This window comes from Erythrolamprus reginae, chromosome 2, assembly GCF_031021105.1.
Source record: "Erythrolamprus reginae isolate rEryReg1 chromosome 2, rEryReg1.hap1, whole genome shotgun sequence".
Classification (NCBI taxonomy): Eukaryota; Metazoa; Chordata; class Lepidosauria; order Squamata; family Dipsadidae; genus Erythrolamprus; species Erythrolamprus reginae.
Window position 1 is genome coordinate 187,618,679 of NC_091951.1, and position 23,460 is coordinate 187,642,138.

Genomic DNA, 23,460 nt, shown 5'->3' on the forward strand with positions numbered 1-23,460 from the left:
GAGTATAGTAATGCGGAACCATACAGAGAACCACAGATCTCATTTCTCCTACGGAGAAACTCAAAAAATTAGAATATTGTGCAAAAGTTCATTTATTTCAGTAATGCAAAGATGAAACATAATATATGAGAGAGATTCATTATATGCAAGGCAAGATAGTTCAAGCCGTGATTTATCATAATTATGATGATGATGATAGGATACAGCTGATAAAAACACCAAATCCACAATCTCAGAAAATTAGAACATTACTTGCAATCAATAAAACAAGGATTGTGCATAGAACAATATCAGACCTCTGAATAAATAAATATATATATATAGTTCCCCTTCCTTTTCACTTATCAGCAAGTGTATGTATGTATGCATGTACTGTATGCCGCATGAATCCCAGCGACCGGTTAGGTCCCACAGAGTTGGCCTTCTCTGGGTCCCGTCGACTAAGCAATGTCGTTTGGCGGGACCCAGGAGAAGAGCCTTCTCTGTGGCGGCCCCGACCCTCTGGAACCAGCTCCCCCCGGAGATCAGAACTGCCCCCACCCTCCTTGCCTTTCGTAAAGTTCTTAAGACCCATCTCTGCCGTCAGGCATGGGGGAACTGAGACATCTCCCCCGGGCCTATACAGTTTATACACGGTATGCTTGTGTGTATGTTTGTTTTTAATAATGGGGTTTTTAGTGTTTTTTAAATTATTAGATTTGTTCTTACATTGTCTTTGTTATTGTTGTGAGCCGCCCCGAGTCTACGGAGAGGGGCGGCATACAAATCTAATAAATAATAATAATAATAATAATAATAATAATAATAATAATAATAATAATAATGTATACACACACATACATACATACATACATACATACATACACATTCATATATACACATACATACATACATACATACATACATACATACATACATACATATGGTTTTTATGGGCGGTACCCCATAATTCACCTTTTAAGTTGCATTGAAATAAATGAACTTTGCACAATATTCTAATTTTTCGATTTTCACTTGTACCTCTAGTTAGAACTTTTCTAGTGTTCTAGAACCCAGCTTCTGATATGCAAAGGTGAATTACAGCAGCATTAAAAGTAATTATGGGGAGGCAGTTCCCACAATTGCCATAAAGCACACCTCCCTCTTGATTCACAATTTTGGCTCTGGGTCAGAGCATCTGCTCCACTTATTAAATATTGAGCATATCTAGGCTTTAAAAGGCTATAGATAGAGTAGACAATACTGGCAAACTCAATTGGTAGTCCATCAGCATAAGTAGTGTTAAAGAGCCACATTGCCCCTAAAGGGCAAAGATTAAGGCAAAATTTCAGTGGGAATATTGTTGCCCAAAACTGCAACATGAATGCCAACTGTGAAGTATATCAAGAAACCGATAGGCAGCTGAATAAAGCTGCCTAAATAAGTGTTAGTATCAAGGACAATGTATTCTAGCTTTGTCCTTTATATATATAAAAAATCTGGATAATCTCTAAATGATGAATTAACCTCAAGGAAGTAAATAAGAGTAGTGAAAGTAAAAGTGTAAAAAATATATGTAGACCTAAGGCTCGACGATTCTTCTAATGAGTCCAGTAGAAGAATTAATGCTTCTGACGTCATCCCAAAGTCGAGGGAACCAAAGCAAAGTCTCTTTGCTTTCTTCAATGTGAGTTTCTTAGTCAGTCCGTGATGACAGCCATCAAGCCTAATTCTTCCAGCTTTGCTCTGATGATGGCATCCCAGCCTTTGTTAGCTTTGGGATTGCGAGGGGACGGGTGCATCACCCCCTCCACCCGTACTGGGATGCCAGCGGCTGACAGAGCCTTGTGGGCACGCTGTTCAGCAAAGCGTCCGACCCCAATGACTGTCGCGACACCCAACAATTTCACAGCTTCACACAGGGCGTCGTCGCAGATCTGAAGAAGCTGCTCCCGCTGAGCAGCTGGCAGGTCAGCCGGTGTCAGATTGCGCCCGCTTTGACTGACAAAGAGCAGCGGGCAATGGTTGTGTACAAAGCAGCGTTGGAAGAACTTTTCGGGCTTGGTGCACACAGAGCGGAAGAAGCCCCAAAAACGGGCTCCGCTCACCTCTGTATGGGGGCACTCCAAGCCACGGATGGGCCTCTTTGGGTGTTCGCATGCCGGCCGAAACACTTCTCCGCTTATCTGCAGCCAGTCTCGAACAAACTGCACTGCTCCGAAGGGCACCTGGAAGGAGAAATAGGTGACATTAAGGGAAAGGCTTTTTGATATGGGAACGAAGTGGAGATCTGCATTTGCTCCGAGACATCTGCAGTGGACATTTAACCCCTAAGTTGGGGGAAAAATCATCCTCCTAAAAATGGAGGGAAGGGGAAAAAACACATTACAAACACATTTCCCTCTCAAAATATTCCACCCTCCAATAGGGAGAGATTTCTCCATCAGGATGCTACTCTCTTCTCCCTTGTTTAGCTCTTCAGTATCACCTCAGGAAATAGTTCAGGCAACTCACATGCCAAGAAGGAATTAAACAGGTGTCAATACAGGCCAGTGAAGATGAGAGATGGCCTAGAACTCCCCATGGGTTGCTTTGAACCCATTTGAAAATATGTAAATGTGAGTGAGTGAGTGAGTGAGTGAGTGAGTGAGTGAAAGAAAGGAGGGAGGGAGGGTGGAAGAATGAGGGAGGGAGGGTGGAAGAATGAGGGAGGGAGGGTGGAAGAATGAGGGAGGGAGGGGGAGAAGGAAGGGAGGATGACGGAGGAGGGAAGGAGAGAAAGATAAAGAAAGGAAGGAAGAAAGAGAGAGAGAGAAAGGAAGGAAGGAAGGAAGGAAGGAGGGAGGGAGGGAGGGTGGAAGAATGAGGGAGGGAGGGGGAGAAGGAAGGGACGATGACGGAGGAGGGAAGGAGAGAAAGATAAAGAAAGGAAGGAAGAAAGAGAGAGAGAGAAAGGAAGGAAGGAAGGAAGGAAGGAAGGAAGGAGGGAGGGCGGAAGAATGAGGAAGGGAGGGGAGAGAAGGAAGGGAGAATGACGGAGGAGGGAAGGAGAGAAAGAGAAAAAAGGAAGAAATAAAGAGAGAGAGAGAAAGGAAGGAAGGAAGAAAGAAAGAAAGAAAGAAATTGTGATCTCACCAAATACGAATACGAATATTAAGTGTAGCTTAATAAATATTATGCTAAACAGATTTGACTATCGTTTCTCAACATCCCACACAACGTTCGATTTTTCTTTGTTCAACCCTTTTGGGTGCTGCTTTCCATTTGAACACTGTTCTGTCCCAGCGGAGTCCAAGAAATATGCACACAGAAATGGATTTAAACACTAATTATTTACTATTAATATTTTCTCAGCAGTTGAGTCTTCGTAGAAGTTCAGGAAATCATAAATAAGTCTTTTTGGTGAGCCAGCTGTTAATTAACATCTTAACAACTGGCCAGGGTCCAAGTACAATGCAAAACAAACAGTATCTACTTTAGACAAGCAGATATCCTTCACGGAGACTTACAAAGGTTGGTAGAAAGCCCAGAGGTCATTAGCCAAAGCAGGAATGCCATTTGGAAATCACGAGCTGAACAAGAAAATCAGAGAGAGCTGAACAAAAATCTGGAATGAAACTGCATTGTCCTCTGCACCGAAGCGTGGTGTGGCTAAGTCTTAAATAGTCTTAGAGTGTGGCCAATTAGCCTGCAACTCTAGCCACTCTTGCCTTCTTCCAGCTCTGCGTGCCCTAACATCAAGAAGCTCCTCCTCTTTTCCTGAGTCACTCATGTGCACCTCGGGAGGTGCAGAAGGCCCTGGTTGGCTTCCAGCCTGATTCCAAATCCACTCTGACCTCCTCGCTATCAGACTCAGGTGACAGGTCCACAGACAGATGGTACCGTGCCACAACTGCCTCTCGATCCTCAGGATCTGTGACCAGCTGCATGGGACATGGATGGGCCACAACAAACACCTCAAAGGCATTTGTGTGGGTATTTCAACAGCCGCCGTCCTAACACACCTATAGTTCACCTGTTTGGGTGAGGCTACTTTAGGCGGCATATCTAAATCAAAAAGACCTATGCATCCTGTGAACATCAGCATATTGTTCTTGCATTTACATTTCTCTGTTTGAGTCTGTAAGGATGGCCCAGGACAAATAGAAAAGTGGACAACGTCTAGTGGACTCCCGTATCTCATTCTTGAACAGTTTGGAAAGATAGCAGCTATAGGGGTTCGTTGGAATTGATGAAATTGCTGAGGTCTGGCGAACAGCTGAGCAGCTCAGATTCCACAGAGCTAATTAAGGCTCCAGAGCGGTGCTTGCTAAACCAAACCAGGAAACCATTTTTGGAAACCCTATGCATCCAAGCTTGATCCTATGTTGCAAAAGGACATATATTATTATTATTATTATTATTTATTTATTAGATTTGTATGCCCAAGGATCTCAGTTCTATAGCAAAGTGGGGTATGTGTGTGTTTCCACTTGCATTTTGTTGCACTTTGATGCAACAAGTACACCATATTCATTATTATATATATATATTTTAAGTTTACAACAAAATAATAAATAAATAATAATAGAAAGACAGGAATCCTAGGCAAAGTTGAGAGCATGCCCTCTCCGTGCCTCTCTGAAGCATTAGCAAATGGCTCCAAGTCCACCTCTTTTTGAGCCCCAAACTATTATCATGTCTCAGGAGAAGCTCCCAGGTCTCAATTAGCATGGAGACAATAGGCTTAATGTGTTATTGATGTGGTTGTACATTAATGTTTCTGCTCCCTCCGACTTTGATCCAGGGATAATGGTTTCACTGAAGCTCTTCTCTCAGGGCCCCCAGCATCCACAGGGAGCCTGGTGGGGACTGGAATAAGAGCCATTTTTCAGTGGAGTGCCCCACCTTTCAAAGCCCACTTCCAGGAAGCCCCATTTATTGTCTACCATTAACCTTTCAGCATTAGCCAAAGTTCTCCTAGGCCGTTACAATCTTGTTCCCTTTTGGCTTAAATTTCCTCCGTTACTGTGAGGTTCGATTGGCTGTTTTCGCAGGACTATTTCTGTTCTTATATTTAAGGTTTTGCAGACTGCGTGGAGAACGTGCTGTTGTTGAAAGCGAGCTGTATACTTTTCTAAATGATCACTAAAACCGAAATAGCCGAGCATATGGACAGGAGACATAGCATGTTTCTATGCCTATAGCGCACAGAGCCTCCAAAGGTTCCTGTAATACAAGACTCCTCATCTCCATAACCTTTCTCACATATAATTAAAGATGACATGTACTAGGATGCTCGCCAAGGAATATCTATGCTCCAGCATTTATATTGGACTCATACCAATTTAGCTGTCATGACTTCCCCTAAAGAATGTGGGAAATCTAAGGAAGGCCTTAAGGTTTTATCATTGGCAGCTACAAGTAAGGCTGGGGATCTTCTCTGTTGGAGCCCCTGGAAACAGCAGCCAATCAGCCTGCAGTGTTGAACCTGCAGTTCAATCCCAAAGGGTCCAAAGACTCCAAACCTTTGGGGCCCAGTGAAACTCGTTTCAGATTTTGATATAGGTCAAAATATCTCCTGTGCGCGTTCTTCTTCATTCATAAAATAAGTGCTACGGCATCTGATTTGCCAAATGGCAAATAGATGGAGTTCAGGGGTGGGTTCTAACTTACCTTGTTGCTGGTTCGGTTCCTCCCGCGCCATGTGGCGGCGCTTCTTGGGCACATACGTGTTTTGCATGAACAGTGCCAATTTTTTTTTTTAAAAAAAATCAACATCCCACCCCCTGAAAACAAGATGGTAACGCATGTGAAGTGCTGGAAACTCGGTTTCTGCACATGTGCAAAAAAAAATTTTTTTCAAGAATTTTGGGGGGAAATTAAAAAAAAAAAAATCCCAAAAAGTTTTGGCGGCACCCATGGATGGACACTGAGAGAAGGAGTTCCATGACATCATCGTGACCTCACCAGTAGGTTGCTACCAGTTCAGGCAAACCCACCTCTGGTGGAGTTGCTCACTGTTACTCTAACTTACTGTACCTTCCTCACAGTCTTTGCATAGGAAACTTGTCACTTATTCCCAGTTTTTGTGCAAAAAGGTTAAATGATGCACGTTTTAAAAAATCCAGCCAACAGTGAGTGTATGTGAAAACTATGGGCATCCTTAGAAATCATTCTGGATTGCGTTTTCTCTTACGGAATGCTAAATTCTTTTACTTTTTAAAATTAAAATGAAGGTAGCCTTTAATCTAGGGAGCCAGTCTGATGTAGTGGTTAAAGCATGAGATTAGAAACTGGGAGATGGTGAATTCTAGTCCTGCCTTAAGTACAAAGTCAGTTGAGTAACCTTGGGATGCTCACTTTGTTTGAGCCTTAAGGAAAGAGGCAAGGGCAAACCACTTCCGAAAAACTTGGGTAAGAAAACTAAGAGCATTTTTCACAATAGCCTCCAAAAAAGGACACATTTAAAGGAAAGGTGTGGAGGAACCTTTTAAATATTTTGGAGGCAAGAATTCTGTTAGATATGCTGGCATGAAGGAGCATTGAAGTGGAAATCCCAGAACTAAATAGATCCAGATACGGGAAACAAATGTGTTTGGTTTGTTTCTTATTGTGAACTCATCTAATGCACTCCCTTAACTAAGCAAACTTTGAAACATTATTTGGAAATATCAGCTCTTCTCTAAATTGTATTTCCCTGCCAATAAAAAGGTAGACCCTGCAGAAGCAATGCGGTTGATAAAAATAATGTATTATTGTAAATTATTTTTTCAATATTATTCTATGGGGAAAAACATTGCACAATTTGTCTGAAAAATATGTGCATCAGTAAATAATCCTAAAACCACTTAAAGAATTTGGAGAGGACTTCTTAAAAGACAAGGGTACAAGCTGATGTAGAATTAAGCACAAGACAAATGAATGTTTGGAAAATAAATCTGCAGCTGAAAGAAATCTAAATTGATGGATTGGTCAGTCCCCAATGATACAACATATTCTTATCTGCATATACTGAGTGTGTGCTTGTCTTTAAACTGAATGCACACATGCGGGTTTTTGGGGTGTTGAACTATGAACACTTAAGGAACATATGATAAACTAAACACCACAGTCAAAAGTTCTGATAACAGAAGAGCTAACATAAGCTAACAGCACCTCTGGGAAATTAGATTCACAAAATCAGATATTAAAAATTCCATGCGTGGGAAGGCTTTGCCATTGTAATGATGGCTTGATTTGAAACATGAACTCCTATTATATTGTAATTTCAATTGAGAAATACACAAAGAGATCCTAATACCTCTCGTAATTCCATTTCTGGAACAGACTGAAATTCAGATGCAATTTTACTAGCAAGCAAGGACCCCAAGGTAACTCTTGCTGTTGCACAAGTTGTTTTCTTAGCTTGTAAAACTCGTATATTTCAGAAAGCAAAATAGCACAAATATGAGGGTAAAACCTTTACCGTGTAGCCTTTTTTGTTCGGCCTTGTAGCTCTAGATTTTATTTAGTAAATTTTATTTAGCCTGGACAGTTGACCTGTAATCAGTGAAGGGCTACCAAAATTTTTACTACCACACTGTGGGCGTGGCTTATGCAGGACGCCCGGCATTTTCTTTCAACATCTTTCAGTGCAAATTGGGTGCTCTGGGGTGGAGCTCCATTTTCGCTACCCCACTGCGTTCCCCCCTCCCCGGCTAGGCAGTAGCCTATCCCTGCTTGTAATAAAGGATTTGATCTGATTTGAAATTCAGATGATACTTGATCTGGGGAATTTGCATTTGAGAAAATGTTTGGCTAGAAAAGATCTTTACCATTTTACCATTTCTAGTAAATATATATATAAAGGTGGGTTTGGTGATGGAACCAAATGGTGCAGTTGCTTTATTGCAAGCTTCAATTTGCAATTATCATGGTTTAAATAAAATTCCCACTGGTTTTTAGCTGCACGGCACAGATACACTGTGGAGCTAAAGGCTTGCCGGTGTGTGGGCAGGTTCATATAAGAAGAAAAGAAATTGAAGAGAAAGCTAAAAGTGCAAGAAAAGGGAAAAAAAGAAAAGAAAATAGAAAAGAAAGAAAAAAGATGCAAAGATGTTAACAGCAAAGAAAGATTAAAAGTACTGTAAGAGAAACGGAAATAAAACTGTGTAAGGGGGAAAAATGTTGAGTTTGCAAACAAAGCAGGGAAGGGGTTGGCATATATATTATGGAACAAAGGAATGGAAAAGGGAAAAAAAGGAAAAGAAAGTTATTTTTGAAATTACAAGAGAGAGATAATCTTTTAATGAATATTCCATTAATATAAATGTTATACAAAATATTTCATCAATATTATTTCAATTTGTGTAAAAGAAATAATATCTGTCTGGAAAAACAGATGAATATCTAAAGAAACAAAATTTACTGAGGTTTACAGAAGAATACAGACAGATCGTGAATGGATTTATAACTATAAAGGAAGTTTCTGAAGCTATAAAAAAGATTAAACCAAGTTAGGTGGCAGGACGAGACTCATTATCAGGCTCTTATTATAAATGTTTTGAGGATGAACTTTAACAACCTTTATAAAAAATAACGACACAATCTTACAGGGACAAAAATGCCAGAGAGTTGGAAAGACGCCAGTATAGCACTAATACTTAAAGAGGGATAAGATCTGATTTTTACAAGAAATGATAGACTATTGTTATTGAATAATAACTGCAAGTTGTGGTTCTAGCTGATAGACTGAAAATAATTTTACAACCTTAGAAATGTGTTGGAATATTTTAGAATATTTGGAGCAATATAATGAGAAAAAAACCCAAGCTTAGTTGATCTTAGATGCAGAGAAGGCCTTTGACAATTAGAATTGGGCTTTCTTTTTCAAAGTTTGCAAGGGATGAATTTTGGAGTAAATTTTTGGGTAAAATCAATTTACACTTCAAAGAAAACACAAATCATAAAAAAGGAACAGGTCAGGGATGCCCACTGTCTCCTCTCTCCTTTATTTTGAAATTCTGAACAGAATTATAAAATAAGATGAGAGGATTGTGGCAGTAAAAATTTAAAAAACTCCTATAAGTTGACTTTTGCAGCTGTTTTGGTGTGTGTTTTGGAAGATTAATGGGCAAATTCAAATAATTGGATGCAATAGCAGATTTCAAGGCTACAAGACTAACATGTTTAACAAAAATAAGAAAATAGAAAATCAAACAGAACTGATGAATAAAACAGATTTTATGATTCAGCACGAAGTTAAATATCGGTTTATCACTATAACAAAGTGAACTGTGTTATTTCAAAACAACTACGTTATGGAATGAAGTTTAAAAAGAAATGTTAAGATCACAAAAACTAAAATTGTTATTACTGTGATAAAAATGGATGTCTTGAACAGTATTCTTGCTTCAGAAAATATCTGTTTTGAAAACCTATGTACCATTTAAACAGTGGCAGAAGGATCTATCTAAACATATGTGGCAGGGCAAAAAAACCACAAGTGAAATATAAGGTGTTACAAGATGTAAAGGAAAAAAAGGAAGATTGGTCTACTTGACTTGAAACTGTATCTTGCAGCTTGCTGTTTGGTTTGGATGAAAGAGTGGGTGCTATTGAGAAATAGAAGGACATGACCCGAGATTCGAGTGGCATAGATACTTGTTGTACGACAAAGTCAAGGTTAATGTGGATGTTAAAAATCCTTATGTTAGATATGCTATATTGAGAATATGGGATAGATACAAACTTCAGGTAAAATAGTTTTTGTGGTTCTCAGCACAAGAAAACATTTTATAGATGAAAAATAATATGCCAACATAAATACTGTGAGTTATAGAATTTTGTCAAGGCAGGTATAAAACAAAACCAGGAGAAGAATTGGTGGCAGAGGGATGTAGCTGCTAATGGTTTTCTTATCTAGAGTTATTAGAAAACTTTGAAGTGGACAAAAAAGTTTAGAACATTATTCTGAACATTGTAAGACTGAATTTGAAATAGGATTGTGAACAAATGATAAACAGGTCATTGTTAAATGAATTTCACTGAAATTTGAAACAGAAGAGCAAGTACAAAAAAATGTATGGACTAAAATGTGTAACCAACATGTACATTTAGTATATAGATGGAACAATAGGAAAACATGTATTTGAAAAGGCTGAAATTTACACTTTTATAATCCTAAAGATAATTTTTATAAAATGATATACCACTAGTACTATGTCACAAGAAAATTAGTCTAGAATGTATAAAGGCACTTCAAATTTCTATTGGAAATGTGAACATCAAGAAGGGACATTTTATCATATTTGGTGGAGGTGTAAAAATAAGTGGAAAAACTTGGATTCAAATACCCAATCTGATTCAGAGGATTTAAGATTACCGTAATATAAAATTGAAAGCAGAGGTTTTTCGTTTGGGATGGATAGAAAAAAATGAATCATGGAACATTGTTTTTTGTATATGACGACTGCAGTGAAATTAGTATTGCATACACAAAGATGGAATGATTTGGCATTACCCACAATGGAGGAATGGTTGGTGAAAATGACAAAACTTGTTGAGATGGCTAAATTGACTTCTTCATTCAGAGAAAAGACAGTAGCTATATTTATTGCTGAGTTAAAACCCCTGATGGACTTTTTGGATAAAACAGGAAAAAATGAACTTAGGTTGTTATGGTTTTGATGACTAGACAGAGTTTATTATAGAAAGCGAATTACATTGTAACCATAGGATAACGGGTAAATTTATAACTATACTTGTAACTGCTTTGTAAAGAAGATCATAAGCCATTTATTTGGCACTAGGTGCTTCGGACATTCAGAGAATAATCAGTCAACTTACACGTACACACCCACACATGTTTAAATCACAGAATCTCAGCAAGCACTTCACCACATTATCAATTCCCTACCCATTTCCTTTCCTGGCATAGCATCAAAGCAGAAACAGAATTATCTGTCTCTGTGTTAACCTGGCTACAGTGGGCGAGACACTGAACGCAAATACTGCACACAAGATAAAATGTCACATGTAGGAAATTGGGGAGAAAAAGAAAAACTCACCAAGCCAAAAATACAGACAGGTACAGACAAAGGGTGGGTTCTAATTTACCTCGCTGATGGTTTGCTTCTTCCCATGCCATGTGGGCGCACAGCATGGGTGTGCGTGTTTTGCCAAAAAAAATCCCCCCCCCCAAAAAAGTCAAAAACAAGATGACAACACATAGAAACATAGAAACATAGAAGACTAACGGCATAAAAAGACCTCATGATCCATCTAGTCTGCCCTTATACTATTTCCTGTATTTTATCTTAGGATGGATATATGTTTATCCCAGGCATGTTTAAATTCAGTTACTGTGGATTTACCAACCATGTCTGCTGGAAGTTTGTTCCAAGGATCTACTACTCTACCAGTAAAATAATATTTTCTCATGTTGCTTTTGATCTTTCCCCCAACTAACTTCAGATTGTGTCCCCTTGTTCTTGTGTTCACTTTCCTATTAAAAACAGTTCCCTCCTGAACTTTATTTAACCCTTTAACATATTTAAATGTTTCGATCATGTCCCCCCTTTTCCTTCTGTCCTCCAGACTATACAGATTGAGTTCATTAAGTCTTTCCTGATACGATTTATGCTTAAGACCTTCCACCATTCTTGTAGCCCGTCTTTGGACCTGTTCAATTTTGTCAATATCTTTTTGTAGGTGAGGTCTCCAGAACTGAACACAGTATTCCAAATGTGGTCTCACCAGCGCTCTATATAGCAGGATCACAATCTCCCTCTTCCTGCTTGTTATACCTCTAGCTATGCAGCCAAGCATCCTACTTGCTTTCCCTACCGCCGGACCACACTGCTCACCCATTTTGAGACTGTCAGAAATCACTACCCCTAAATCCTTCTCTTCTGAAGTTTTTGCTAACACAGAACTGCCAATACAATACTCAGATTGAGGATTCCTTTTCCCCAAGTGAATTATTTTACATTTGGAAACATTAAACTGCAGTTTCCACTGCTTTGACCACTTATCTAGTAAAGCTAAATCATTTGCCATATTACAGATGCCTCCAAGAATATCAACCCTATTGCACACTTTAGAGTCATCAGCAAATAGGCAAACCTTCCCTACCAAACCTTCCCCTATGTCACTCACAAACATATTAAAAAGAATAGGACCCAGAACAGCCCCTTGTGGCACACCGCTTGTAACCTGTCTCTGCTCAGAATACATGCACAATGCCAGAAACTCAGCTTCTGCTCATGCACAGAAGAAAAAATCCCAGAATTATTATTTTTTAAATACGATGTTGACCCCATTTCTGACAGAACCGGTTCTGTGATGTCATCGTGAGTAGTGCAAATGAGTCTGGAGCCTTCTTGGAACTGTTGAAAGGATTGTGAATGTATGCTGGAGATAGATGATGTTGTCCTTCCAATAGTTTCAAGAAGGCTCCACACCCATTTGCACTACTCAGGTGACCCTGAGGACACAGATAAACCTCCAGGAGGCCTCAATGACTCTTTTAAAAAATGCAAATAACCAGCAATCTTCAAGGAGTATAAATCTTTCTATTCCACACCATCCAATCATACCTAAAGAAGCTTCTCGGATGAGAAGCAAAAAGTCTTCAAGAAAAAAACACCCCAAAATCCAGTTGCCTTTGAAAAAGTACCTCTATGTTAGACACACACAATTCTAACTCAGGGGTAGGCAAAGTTGGCTCTTCTATGACATGTGGACTCCAATTCCCAGAATTCCTGAGCTAGCATGATTGGCTTAGGAATTCTGGGAGTTGAAGTCCACAAGTCATAGAAGAGCCAACTTTGCCTACCCCTGTTCTAACTCAATATGCATGGAATTCTTTCTCACCTGAATTTACTTGACTAGCACTCAAACTACAACTGATAACCATCCCAATTTCAAGGAAGAAAAGATTACTGTAAAGAAGGATATCAGTGAGGCTTGTTGGGTTTTTTTAACCTCTGCTTCTTCCTTGCTGGCCCTTCCTTCTGCTTATTCAGATAAACGACCTGTGCTTTGCACCGGTACATTACAAATTACGTTTACCTTTCAAATTGAGAAAACAAAGAAAGGTAAAAATATCTTAAGGAAAAACTGAAAGAGTTGGCTTCCTTTAGTATCCTCAAGAAGGTTTCCATTGCCATTTTCAAGTATTTCCTGTTGAAAGTGGAGCAAATTTATTTCCCATAGCTCCAGAAAGTAAAAACTGAATTAACTGGTTTAAGTTGCAAGGGGAGGAAACAGACTTAAATTAGATTATCATACAAGCAATTGGACAATGAAAGAGGCATCTTGGAAGGTAATGGACTTTTCTTCTTAAGGAGCTTTTTAAAGGAGAGGCTGCTGGCTATGTATTAGAGTACATTACATGAATTTGAGTTCTGTATGAGATAAAGACATATACAGGGGCAATTGATATACAGGCCCAATCCTAATCTGCCTTTTGCTGCAGATTTAGTTATATTTTTGTGCCTCCCAAACTCGCCCTTGGTTGTTTGCTTACCCCAGTCTGAGCCATGCCAAAAGGCCCTGGATTCATCCCAAGGAAGAGCACCTCTTTCCGGGAATGGCAATATTTACGTACATAGTCCTGGTGGGGCTCCCAGGCATAATCCAAAGGATTATAAACATACTGGATAGGATCAAGGAAGTTGAGAGAGTTCAGGCGAACTATCTGCTCTCGCTCGATATGTAGAAACCGATCAGCCAGTCCACCTTCTTCTAGAAATTTCACGGGAACCTCCCAGGAATTCATTGGAGCTGTTCCACCTGGCACAGAAGAAAAGAAACATCAGTTCCCAAAATGTATATATGTACAGTAAGCATGTATATATATAAATATTCCTCTCTTTGAGGGAAATGGGCAGTTCAGAAATGTAATAGACAGATAAACATACAGGCGAACAGGCAGGCAGACTGATAGATAGATATAGATCAGAGGTCTTCAAACTTGGCAACTTTAAGCCTTGTGGACTTCAACTCCCATAATTTGTCAGACAGCCAATCCAGTTTATGGCTATTTGTTGTACATGTCCTTACTTAGAATGGCCATTGGGAGGCAGTGTGGAATGATAAAGGACAAAACCAGTTACATACTGCCTCCTAGTGGTCACTTACCAACTGCATCTGAGACTACGTAGCAAGTCTCACTAATTAGTCATAGAGTTAAAAAAATGCTGGCTGGGGAATTCTGGGAGTTGACGTCCACAAGGCTTAAAGTTGCCAAGTTTGAAGACCTCTGATATAGATGATAATGTTATCCATTCAGTCGTCTCCGATTTTTGGTGATTCTATTGGGCAGGTCTCTCTACCTATTGTGACCTTGCACAGATCAATTGATAGACAAACAGACAGACAGACAGACAGACAGACAGACAATCTGTGTTTGCTATACCTGGTATAAAGAAATCTGTTTATGGATAAACCTACTTTCTCACTAAATTTAAGCTTAATAAATCTACTTTCTCACTCTGTATTTTGCTGTATATTTTTGATGTTCTTCAACACCCATACCTTAAATAAGGGCTGGTTTATACATATATAATGTCAACAGTAACTGAATCCTTGCTTAATTCATCTTTTGGCTGTAATTTCTCCCCAAAATAAACATATAAAACATTATTTATACTAAGAGTATTGAAAAAAGCAAGTCTGTGCACACAAAGCATCAATTTGTTTTTCTCAGTATAATTTCAATGCAAATATTGCATTTGGGCCTTAACTTTGATTAAACCTCAGAAGGAGAATGATCCTAAGATAGTTAACAAGCATGTTAACCATGGGGGACATGGCAGTACAGACTGGTACAAACCTTAGTCTAAAAAATATTTGTACATTCTTAAGGAAAATGAATAAAGCATGGCAGATTTCTGATATAGTTTTTATGGTAAACTTTTATTTATTATTTCTTACCAGGCTGATTCTTTTGTTGAAATGCCCAAAAGCATTCTAATATTGCCTTTCTATAACTTCTAGTGATAATGCAGTTTTTCTTACAGCCTTAGGAAGCACAGCTTGCTGCAATGAAAAGGGGGGAAATCATAATGTAATTATGGAAATTATTTTGGTTCAGACATTTTAATCTATGATGGAACGTTCCAGATTCCCTTTGCCCTAATTGGAAAATCTAAATTCACAAAAAACAATGCAGGCTACCCAGGAATTGCCAAACAACATGTGTACTGATTATTTTGCTGTTATAAAAATGTTTTTATTCCAAAGCAGATTATCAATTACAAAATTGAAGATTTTTTTCCTTCAAGAATTCCAGAAGTTCAACATCTATACAACCTCCAAAAATTCAACACGAGGCAGGTTTCCTCATAGCACGAGAGCCTTCTTCTGTTGAATTTCTGTTCACCATGCAGGCAGCCATTACCTGAGGGAAAATAATTGGTTGCCTTTATTGGGCCTACGTCAGGGATGGGTCCTAACTTACCTCACTGCCCGTTTGCTTTCTCTCATGCGTGTGCCCACATGTGCAGTGGCAAAACATCCATTTTTTTTAAAAAAAAAAGCCAAAAGCAAGATGGCAATGTATGCACAGTGCTGGAAACATGGCTTCTGCACATGCTTAGAAGAAAAACATAAAGTAAAATTTAAAAAATTCAAATTAAAAAAAAAGATGGCCACACTCACAGAGCAGCACCAATTGAACCGGTTCTGTGATGTCATTGTGACATCATCAGTGGGTTGCTCCCGGTTAGGGTAAACCAATCCAAACCAGGAGGAACCCATCTCTGGCCTACGTCCTCTTCAAATTTCTAGGTTCTATCATATCTCAAGACCTAAAATGGTCACCTAATATCAGTAACATCATCAAAAAAGCACAACAAAGAAGACCCGTTGTACCTACCTGAACGGTCTTCTCGATGCACTGGAAGGAGAGTCCAACATGGGTATTTAACCAATCCTATTGGTAGAGACTGAGTAAAAAATTAGCATAATAATAGGTACCGCCCCCTTGCAGTCCCCCATGAGCTCAGTTTTAAAAACGAAAGGCACTTAAGAGGATAACCAATTTTTATTGAACAATTCAATAACTCATAAACCAACCCAACCTCCGGTGTCCCTGAACTTCAACTACCGGGTGGGTTTGGACTCTCCTTCCAGTGCATCGAGAAGACCGTTCAGGTAGGTACAACGGGTCTTCTCCACTGCATCTGGAAGGAGAGTCCAACATGGGATATACCAAAGATCTTAAAGCCCATGGGAGGGAGAAGGTCTAGCTAGGGACTTAGGAGAAACACAAACTCTTTGAAGAACCCTCCTGCCAAAGGCCGCTTCCGCTGAAGCAAAGGAGTCCAACTTGTAATGTCTAATAAACGTCGTAGGGGCTGCCCAGGTTGCAGCCCTACAAATGTCCTCTATCGATGCTTGAGTAGACCAAGCCGCCGAGGTCGCCGCACTCCTGGTTGAGTGAGCTGTCAATCCTTCCGGAACTGTGTGTCCTCCGGCCTTGTAGGCCTCCGAAATACAGTCCTTAATCCAACGACTAATGGATTTTGCCGATAGTCCAAGTCCCTTCCTATATTCAGAAAACGAAATAAAGAGAGTTTCAGACTTACGGAACTCCTCCGTCCTTCTAATGTAAATCTTTAGAGCCCTTCGGACATCCACCTCATGCCACAGCAGCTCCGACGGATGACTTCCATGAGTACAGAAATCCGGGAGAATGAGTTCCTGTTTCCTGTGGAATGCCGTGTTCACCTTTGGCACAAAGGTGGGGTCCAACCGAAGGACCACCCTATCTGGGTAGAAGACACAGAGGTCAGGTCTCACAGATAGGGCCGATATCTCCGACACCCTGCGTGCAGATGTAATAGCCACAAGGAAGGCTGTCTTGATGGAAAGCAACCTAATTGGTATAGACCTCAACGGTTCAAAGGGAGGTTTAGTTAAGGCCTTAAGTACCCACGTAAGGTCCCAGGATGGAAATCTCCTGACAGGCGGGGAATGTTTATTCGTGGCTCCCTTAATAAAGTCTCTAATCCAAGCATGTTGAGCCAATGAACGAGACTCTGAGGTTTGAATCATGGTGGCTAGGGCTGCCACCTGTCTTTTTAAGGTATTAGGGGCTAGGCCGCGCTCTACCCCTGCTTGTAAAAATTCCAAAACTGTGATTACAGAAGCTTCCCTAGGGTCGCGTAAGTCCTTGTTGCAAAAGTTATAAAATGCTGCCCAGGTTGCCTGATAAATCCGTGAAGTCGATGGGCGCCTGGCAGCCTGCATGGTATCTATGACCTTCTCTGGTAAGTCCATCTGCTTCAATTTATGCCTTTCAAGTGCCAACCTGTCAAGTGCAGCCATTGGGGATCTGGGTGTTGCAGATTCCCCTGGCTCAGCGAGATGATCTGATCCGGGATTCTCCACGGGGGTGACACTGAAAGCTCCACCAAGTCCGCGAACCACGGCCGACGTGGCCAGTGCGGTGCTAGTAAGATCACTTCCACTTCCTCGTGAAGAATCTTCTCCACCACCCTCGGGATGAGATTCACAGGAGGGAAGGTGTAAAGGAGGCTGGGGGGCCAAGGTGACAGTAGAGCGTTGGTCCCTTCTGCCCTTGGGTCCGGGAAGCGTGTGAAAAACCGCGGGAGCTGGGTGTTCTGGCTGCTGGCAAATAGGTCCACTAGGGGAACTCCGAACCTCTGGGTCAACTGATAGAACAGGTCTGGATCGAGTCGCCGCTCTGGCGGATCCAGGGTAGTCCTGCTGAGCCAATCCGCTGTGGAATTGCTGATCCCTGCGATATGTTCCACGGTCAGAGATGCTAGATGGGTCTCGGCCCAGTTGAAAAGCATCGTAGTTTCCTCCATAAGTCGTTGTGACCTTGTGCCCCCTTGGTGATTCAGGTGAGCCCTGGTCGCTACATTGTCTGTTAAAATAAGTACGTGTTTGCCCTCCACTATGGGGGCAAAGGCTAATAGGGCTAGAAACACTGCCCTTAGTTCTAAGAAGTTTATATTGACCGAAGATAGTTCCTCCACCGTCCATTGTCCCTGGGCCATATGTCGTCCCAGGTGGGCACCCCATCCGTATAAACTGGCGTCTGTGGTGAGAATGAGACGGTCCTGAGTGCGAAAGGGGGAACCTTCCCGAATTGCTTCGGTAAGCCACCACTTCAACGACTCTCTGACTCTCTTTGGTAAGTCGATAGTTCTTTGTGAGTGACTGACCTTGGCTCTCTGGGCTGGTAAGAGAAACCACTGGAGGCCTCTTATATGGTGTCTGGCCCAGGGAACTATACCTATGGCCAACACCAACGTTCCCAGCACTTTTGACAACAGTGCCAGTGGGGCCCTTCTGAGGCGGACCAAGTTGGAAACTAGGCGATGAATATTCTCTTGCCTTTCGGAAGAAAGGGTTACCTTGCCTGATAAGGTATCGATGATTGAACCCAGGTGTTGTAGTCTGGTCGCAGGAGACAACTGGCTTTTTCCCACGTTTATAGTGAAGCCATGTGCTTCTAATGTCTGTATCGTTCTGGCTAGGTCCTCTCTGGCCTGCCCAGGGGACCTGGACAAGATAATTATGTCGTCCAGGTAGGCCATCAGTCTGATGGAATGAGACCGAAGGTTGGCCGTCAGGGCGTCCAGCAACTTGGTAAAAGTCCGTGGGGCCGAGGAAAGGCCGAAGGGCATGGCCCTGTATTGGTAATGGATGCCCTCTGAACAGAACCTGAGAAATTCCCGGTGTGTCGGGTGCACAGGCATGTGAAGGTAGGCTTCCTTTAAATCTATTGAAGTCAACAGATCTCTGGAGCGTATCGAGGGAAGAATAGTCTGTAAGGAGTGCATGTGGAATCTCCTGTATTTGATGTAGATATTGAGTTGTTTCAAATTCAGTATCATCCGGTATCCTCCTGAAGACTTGGGTACCAGGAAGATCCTGGAATAAAATCCCTTGCCTACTTCTTGCAGAGGTACCTGTTCGATGGCTTGTATTTCCAATAAATGGGCAATCTCCTTGCGGATCTGCTGTCTCTTGTGCAGGTCCCGAAGCCTCGGGCAACTTACAAATCGATGAGGAGGAGGTCCCATAAATTCCAGACGAAGTCCTTCCGATACGGTGGCTAGTACCCACTTGTCCGAGGAAGTGAGTAGCCAGGAGGGGCTGAAGTGTTGCAGCTTCCCCCCTAGTGGTAGGGGCCTGGATGAATCATTTGGAACGACGAAATCCCCTCTGGTTGCCTCCCCGAAAGGGCCGCCTGGATTGCTGGAAACCTCTTGGTCGATCCTGATAGGATCCGCGATCACTCCTGAACGATTGTTGGGAATATTGGCTCTGGTGAAAGCCTCTCTGCGCCTGTCCCTGTCCGGTAGAAGAATCCCAACGTGGGTTCTGACGTCTTGTGTAGGGAGTAAAGCGACGGTCCTGGCGTCTATTGGACTTAAGTAGGACCTTCCTCTTGTCCTTGTCCTCAATGAGGACTTTATCCAGAATGTCTCCGAAGAGCATTGATCCCTGCAGCGGGGCTGATGCCAGGCGCCATTTTGATTTCAAGTCCGCTGGCCAATTCATTAGCCACAACAGTCGGCGTGATGACAGTGTAGTGGCCATGCCTCTACTGGCAAACTTAGCTGCGTGTAGGGTAGCGTCGGCGGAAAACTCAGCTGCGGCCTGTAGCTTACTTATATCCTGGCGAAGTCTGGCCTCTTCCGGGCCGAGGCGTGACTGCAGTTCCTGGAGCCACATGATAGAGGCCCTGTTGAAGAAGGAGGCCGCGGCAGCCGCTCTGAAACCCCAGCCCGCCATCTGGTGGGTCTTGCGCAATAGGGTTTCTGCCTTCCTGTCCTCTGGTTTCAAGCTTTCCCCCGTCTCTGACGGTACCAAGGCACTAGAGACCAGCGTGACTACCGGCTGGTCAATGGGGGGAAACTCCAAAAGTTTTTCCACCTCCTCGTCGAATGTGTAGAACTTTCGCTCCAGATTTGAAGGCCCCTGGGCCGCTGCGGGGTGCTGCCAGGGCTTTTTAACTCCCTCAACAAAAATGTGCGAGGCTGGGATGTGGTCAGACTCGGGTTGGGGTTCCCTTAGCAGGGAAGCTGATGTCTTGCCGGTCTCTGCTTCAGGTGTTTTTGCAGCTCCCTGCAGGTCCATTACCTGCTTTGCCTTGAAAAGTAGGGTCCGAAACAGTGTAGGTTTAAACAGGCCAGCCACTGGCTGCTGCTCTGGGGTGTTCTCATCCTCTGAGAACTCATACTCCTTGTCACTGTCCTCGCCCAAATCTGGATCCTCCGAAAGAGACCCCAATCCCGAGGGGGGCGGTACTGGCCAAAGGTTTCTTGCCTGAGTCTGTGGACGGTTCACGTGCTGACCTGCCCCGGCATTCACTCCTTGAGCATAGACATTCGCGAACATCTCCTGTAGATCTGGAGGCATGTATTGCCATGAACCAGTCTGGGATCTCAGCCCTGCCGCCGTAGGGGTAAACGTAGCTGAAGGTGCCTGGGAGCTCCGCCTTGGAGGCCCTGATGGTTCAGGTCTGGTCCAGGACAATGCTGGAGATGGGGCCTGTGGCAATGCCATGAACTGCCCCTCTGGGGACCAGTCACCCTCTTGAAGGGGCCCCATGTGTCCAAAGGCTGACTGTGGAGTCATAGGTTCAGGTGTGGTTGCCTGCCTCTGAGCCAATGGTACTGGCGAGGGGGAGAGGTGTAAGGCAGCCTCCAATTTCTTTTCCAGTGCTTTTATGCGCTTTTATGCCTCTTTTAATGAGGCCACCGAAGCAGGGGACTGGGAGGACTTTGACCTCTCCTTATCCTTCCCCTTAGTCTTCTCCTTGCTCACCACTGGGGAGTTGGATATCTCGGCACTGGGCTTGTCTTCCATTGTACTCACAGCTCTGGTGGTTTTTCTAGATGAATTGCCCAGGAAATTGCCTCTCACCAGCTTCGTCACTAGCAGTAAAAATGGCTGCTGCTGGCCTCGCCCTTGCGGCTGCGCAGTAGAGCCGAAGCTCAATTTGCGCCTCTCAGCTGCCGGAAGCCCTTCCGGTTGGCGCCTTCGCGCTCCGTGGGGGGGGCTTCCAAAATGGCGCTGCCCAGCGTTTCCGCGGGCTTTCTGCGCTCACCCCACGATTTTGCCGCCCATCCGGGCTCACCCAGCTCGTCCTCGGTCTTCCGGTCCGCAATGGACCCCTCACTGGCCAGCCGCGGCGATTCTAGCCCTGGCGGCGGCGGCGGCAGTAGCCTCCGCGGCTTTTCCTTCTCGCCGCCTAACAGCTGATCCGGGCTCCGGTGCTGTCTGTGAAGCCCTCCGGGGCATTCTCCTCCTCGAGCCTCCCAGTGGGGGGGGCGGACCCCCCCACCTTCGGCTCGCAGCCCTTGTTTGACCGCTGAGGCCAGGGACTCCGGGCTGAGGTGCTCCTCTTGGGGGCAGTTCCCTCGGGGGGAAGCAGCCCCTAAGGAGATCGTTGGGGGTGTTGTCCACGGAGGACAGAGACCCCTTCCTCCAACGCTGATCAAATCTGTGAGGAGACAAAAGAAACAAGATTAAACTGGTAAACAACAGTCAAAATTCTTTAAGTAAAACTCAGTATGTCTCTACTCTGGGACTGAGTTTTTAAAACTGAGCTCATGGGGGACTGCAAGGGGGCGGTACCTATTATTATGCTAATTTTTTACTCAGTCTCTACCAATAGGATTGGTTAAATACCCATGTTGGACTCTCCTTCCAGATGCAGTGGAGAATGTTTTTTTCTGCGCCAACTCAGGAAGCTCAAACTGCCCAAGGAGCTGCTGATATACTTCTACAGAGCTATCATTTAGTCTGTCATCTGCATCCCTATAACTGTCTGGTTTGGTTCTGCAACCCAACAAGACCAACACAGACTTCAGAGGAGAATCAGAACTGCAGAAAAAACAAATCCTGCCAGCCTACCTACCATTGAGGACCTTTATACTGCACGAGTCAAAAAGAAAGCTGTGAAAATATTTACAGACTCCTCGTATTATTATTATTATTATTATTATTATTATTATTATTATTATTATTATTATTATTATTAGCATTTAGACTTATCAGCCGATCAGTTTCCGGTCACAATTCAAAGTGTTGGTCATGACCTTTAAAGCCCTACATGGCATTGGACCAGAGTACCTCCGGAACCGCCTGCTACCGCACGAATCCCAGCGGCCGATAAGGTCCCACAGAGTTGGCCTTCTCTGGGTCCCGTCGACTAAACAATGTCGTCTGGTGGGCCCCAGGGCAAGAGCCTTCTCTGTGGCGGCCCCGGCCCTCTAGAATCACTCCCCCCGGAGATTAGAACTGCTCCCACCCTCCTTGTCTTCCGTAAACTACTTAAGACCCACCTATACCGCCAGGCATGGGGGATTAGAGACACCTTTCCCCCAGGCTTATTATAATCTATGTTTGGTATGTATGTGCTGTTTGGTTTTTAATTATGATAGGGTTTTTAGTTTTTTTTTTAATATTAGATTTGTGCCAGTATAATATTGTTTTTATCGTTGTTGTGAGCCGCCCCGAATCTTCGGAGAGGGGCGGCATACAAATCTAATAAATTATTATTAATTATTAAATTATATACCGCTATTAGATTTCTTACATGCTTTGTATTTTCTTGTTGAGTCTCAGGGCGGCATAGAAATCTGATAGATAGATAGATAGATAGATAGATAGATAGATAGATAGATAGATAGATAGGTAGGTAGGTAGGTAGGTAGGCAGGCAGGCAGGCAGGCAGGCAGGCAGGCAGGCAGGCAGGCAGGCAGGCAGGCAGGCAGGCAGGCAGGCAGGCAGGCAGGCAGGCAGGCAGGCAGGCAGGCAGGCAGGCAGGCAGGCAGGCAGGCAGGCAGGCAGGCAGACGATGATAGATAGATAGATGATAGATAGATAGATAGATAGATAGATAGATAGATAGATAGATAGATAGATAGATAGATAGATAGATGATAGATAGATAGATAGATAGATAGATAGATAGATAGATAGATAGATAGATAGATAGATAGATAGATAGATAGCTTAAGATTAGATCCTGCCTTGTGCACAAGGACCAGGCCAAATCCCTCCCTCCTTGCTTAGCTGTATCTTAACCAACCCATTTCCCCCTTAACCACCACCACTCAGGGAGGGGTTCAAATTCTGCCCCCTTCCTTCCAATCTATCATAGCACCCCCTTCCTCATGTCACACCTTGATCCATGGCCGCTCACTCATTTCTTCTACCGCTGAGCGGGCGGGCAATTCTTACTACTGGCTCGGCTTGTAAGTGAACCAGGGAAGGCCAAATATATTCCTCCACCGGGAACGTGCCTTTTATTGCCTTTTTTATTACCATAATTAGTAAAGCATTCACTCAAGATACAAAACATTACTGTAAATAACCTATAAAGGCTTTGGTGCTGTGATTAAAGACAGACAGCCACCTCCCAACATGTGCTCGCTTGCTGTCCTGGAAAAAAAGATGAAATAAAAATTCAAGAGCCGCACTTCAACAGGAGAATATTTATTCAGCAAAAGCACTTCTGCG

At 42.9% G+C, this 23,460-nt stretch overlaps 1 protein-coding gene across 4 annotated transcripts in view; it reads right to left on the reverse strand.

The window, feature by feature from the left end:
* Positions 1–545: 545 nt before the first annotated feature.
* Positions 546–23,460, reverse strand: part of SMUG1 (single-strand-selective monofunctional uracil-DNA glycosylase 1) — a 31,819-nt gene continuing 8,904 nt past the window's right edge. The window contains exons 2-4 of one of the 4 annotated variants that reach the window (XM_070740830.1): positions 14,881–14,985; positions 13,472–13,737; positions 546–2,207 (exon numbers count right to left, since the gene is read on the reverse strand). In XM_070740830.1, the coding sequence (XP_070596931.1) occupies positions 1,680–2,207; positions 13,472–13,723 (780 nt within the window). In that variant the 5' untranslated portion in view covers positions 13,724–13,737; positions 14,881–14,985 and the 3' untranslated portion in view covers positions 546–1,679. Of the gene's footprint in view, positions 2,208–13,471; positions 13,738–14,880; positions 15,071–15,823; positions 18,185–23,460 lie in introns of those variants that run through there. The other 3 variants (XM_070740831.1, XM_070740829.1, XR_011558126.1) reach the window with 3 other exon arrangements.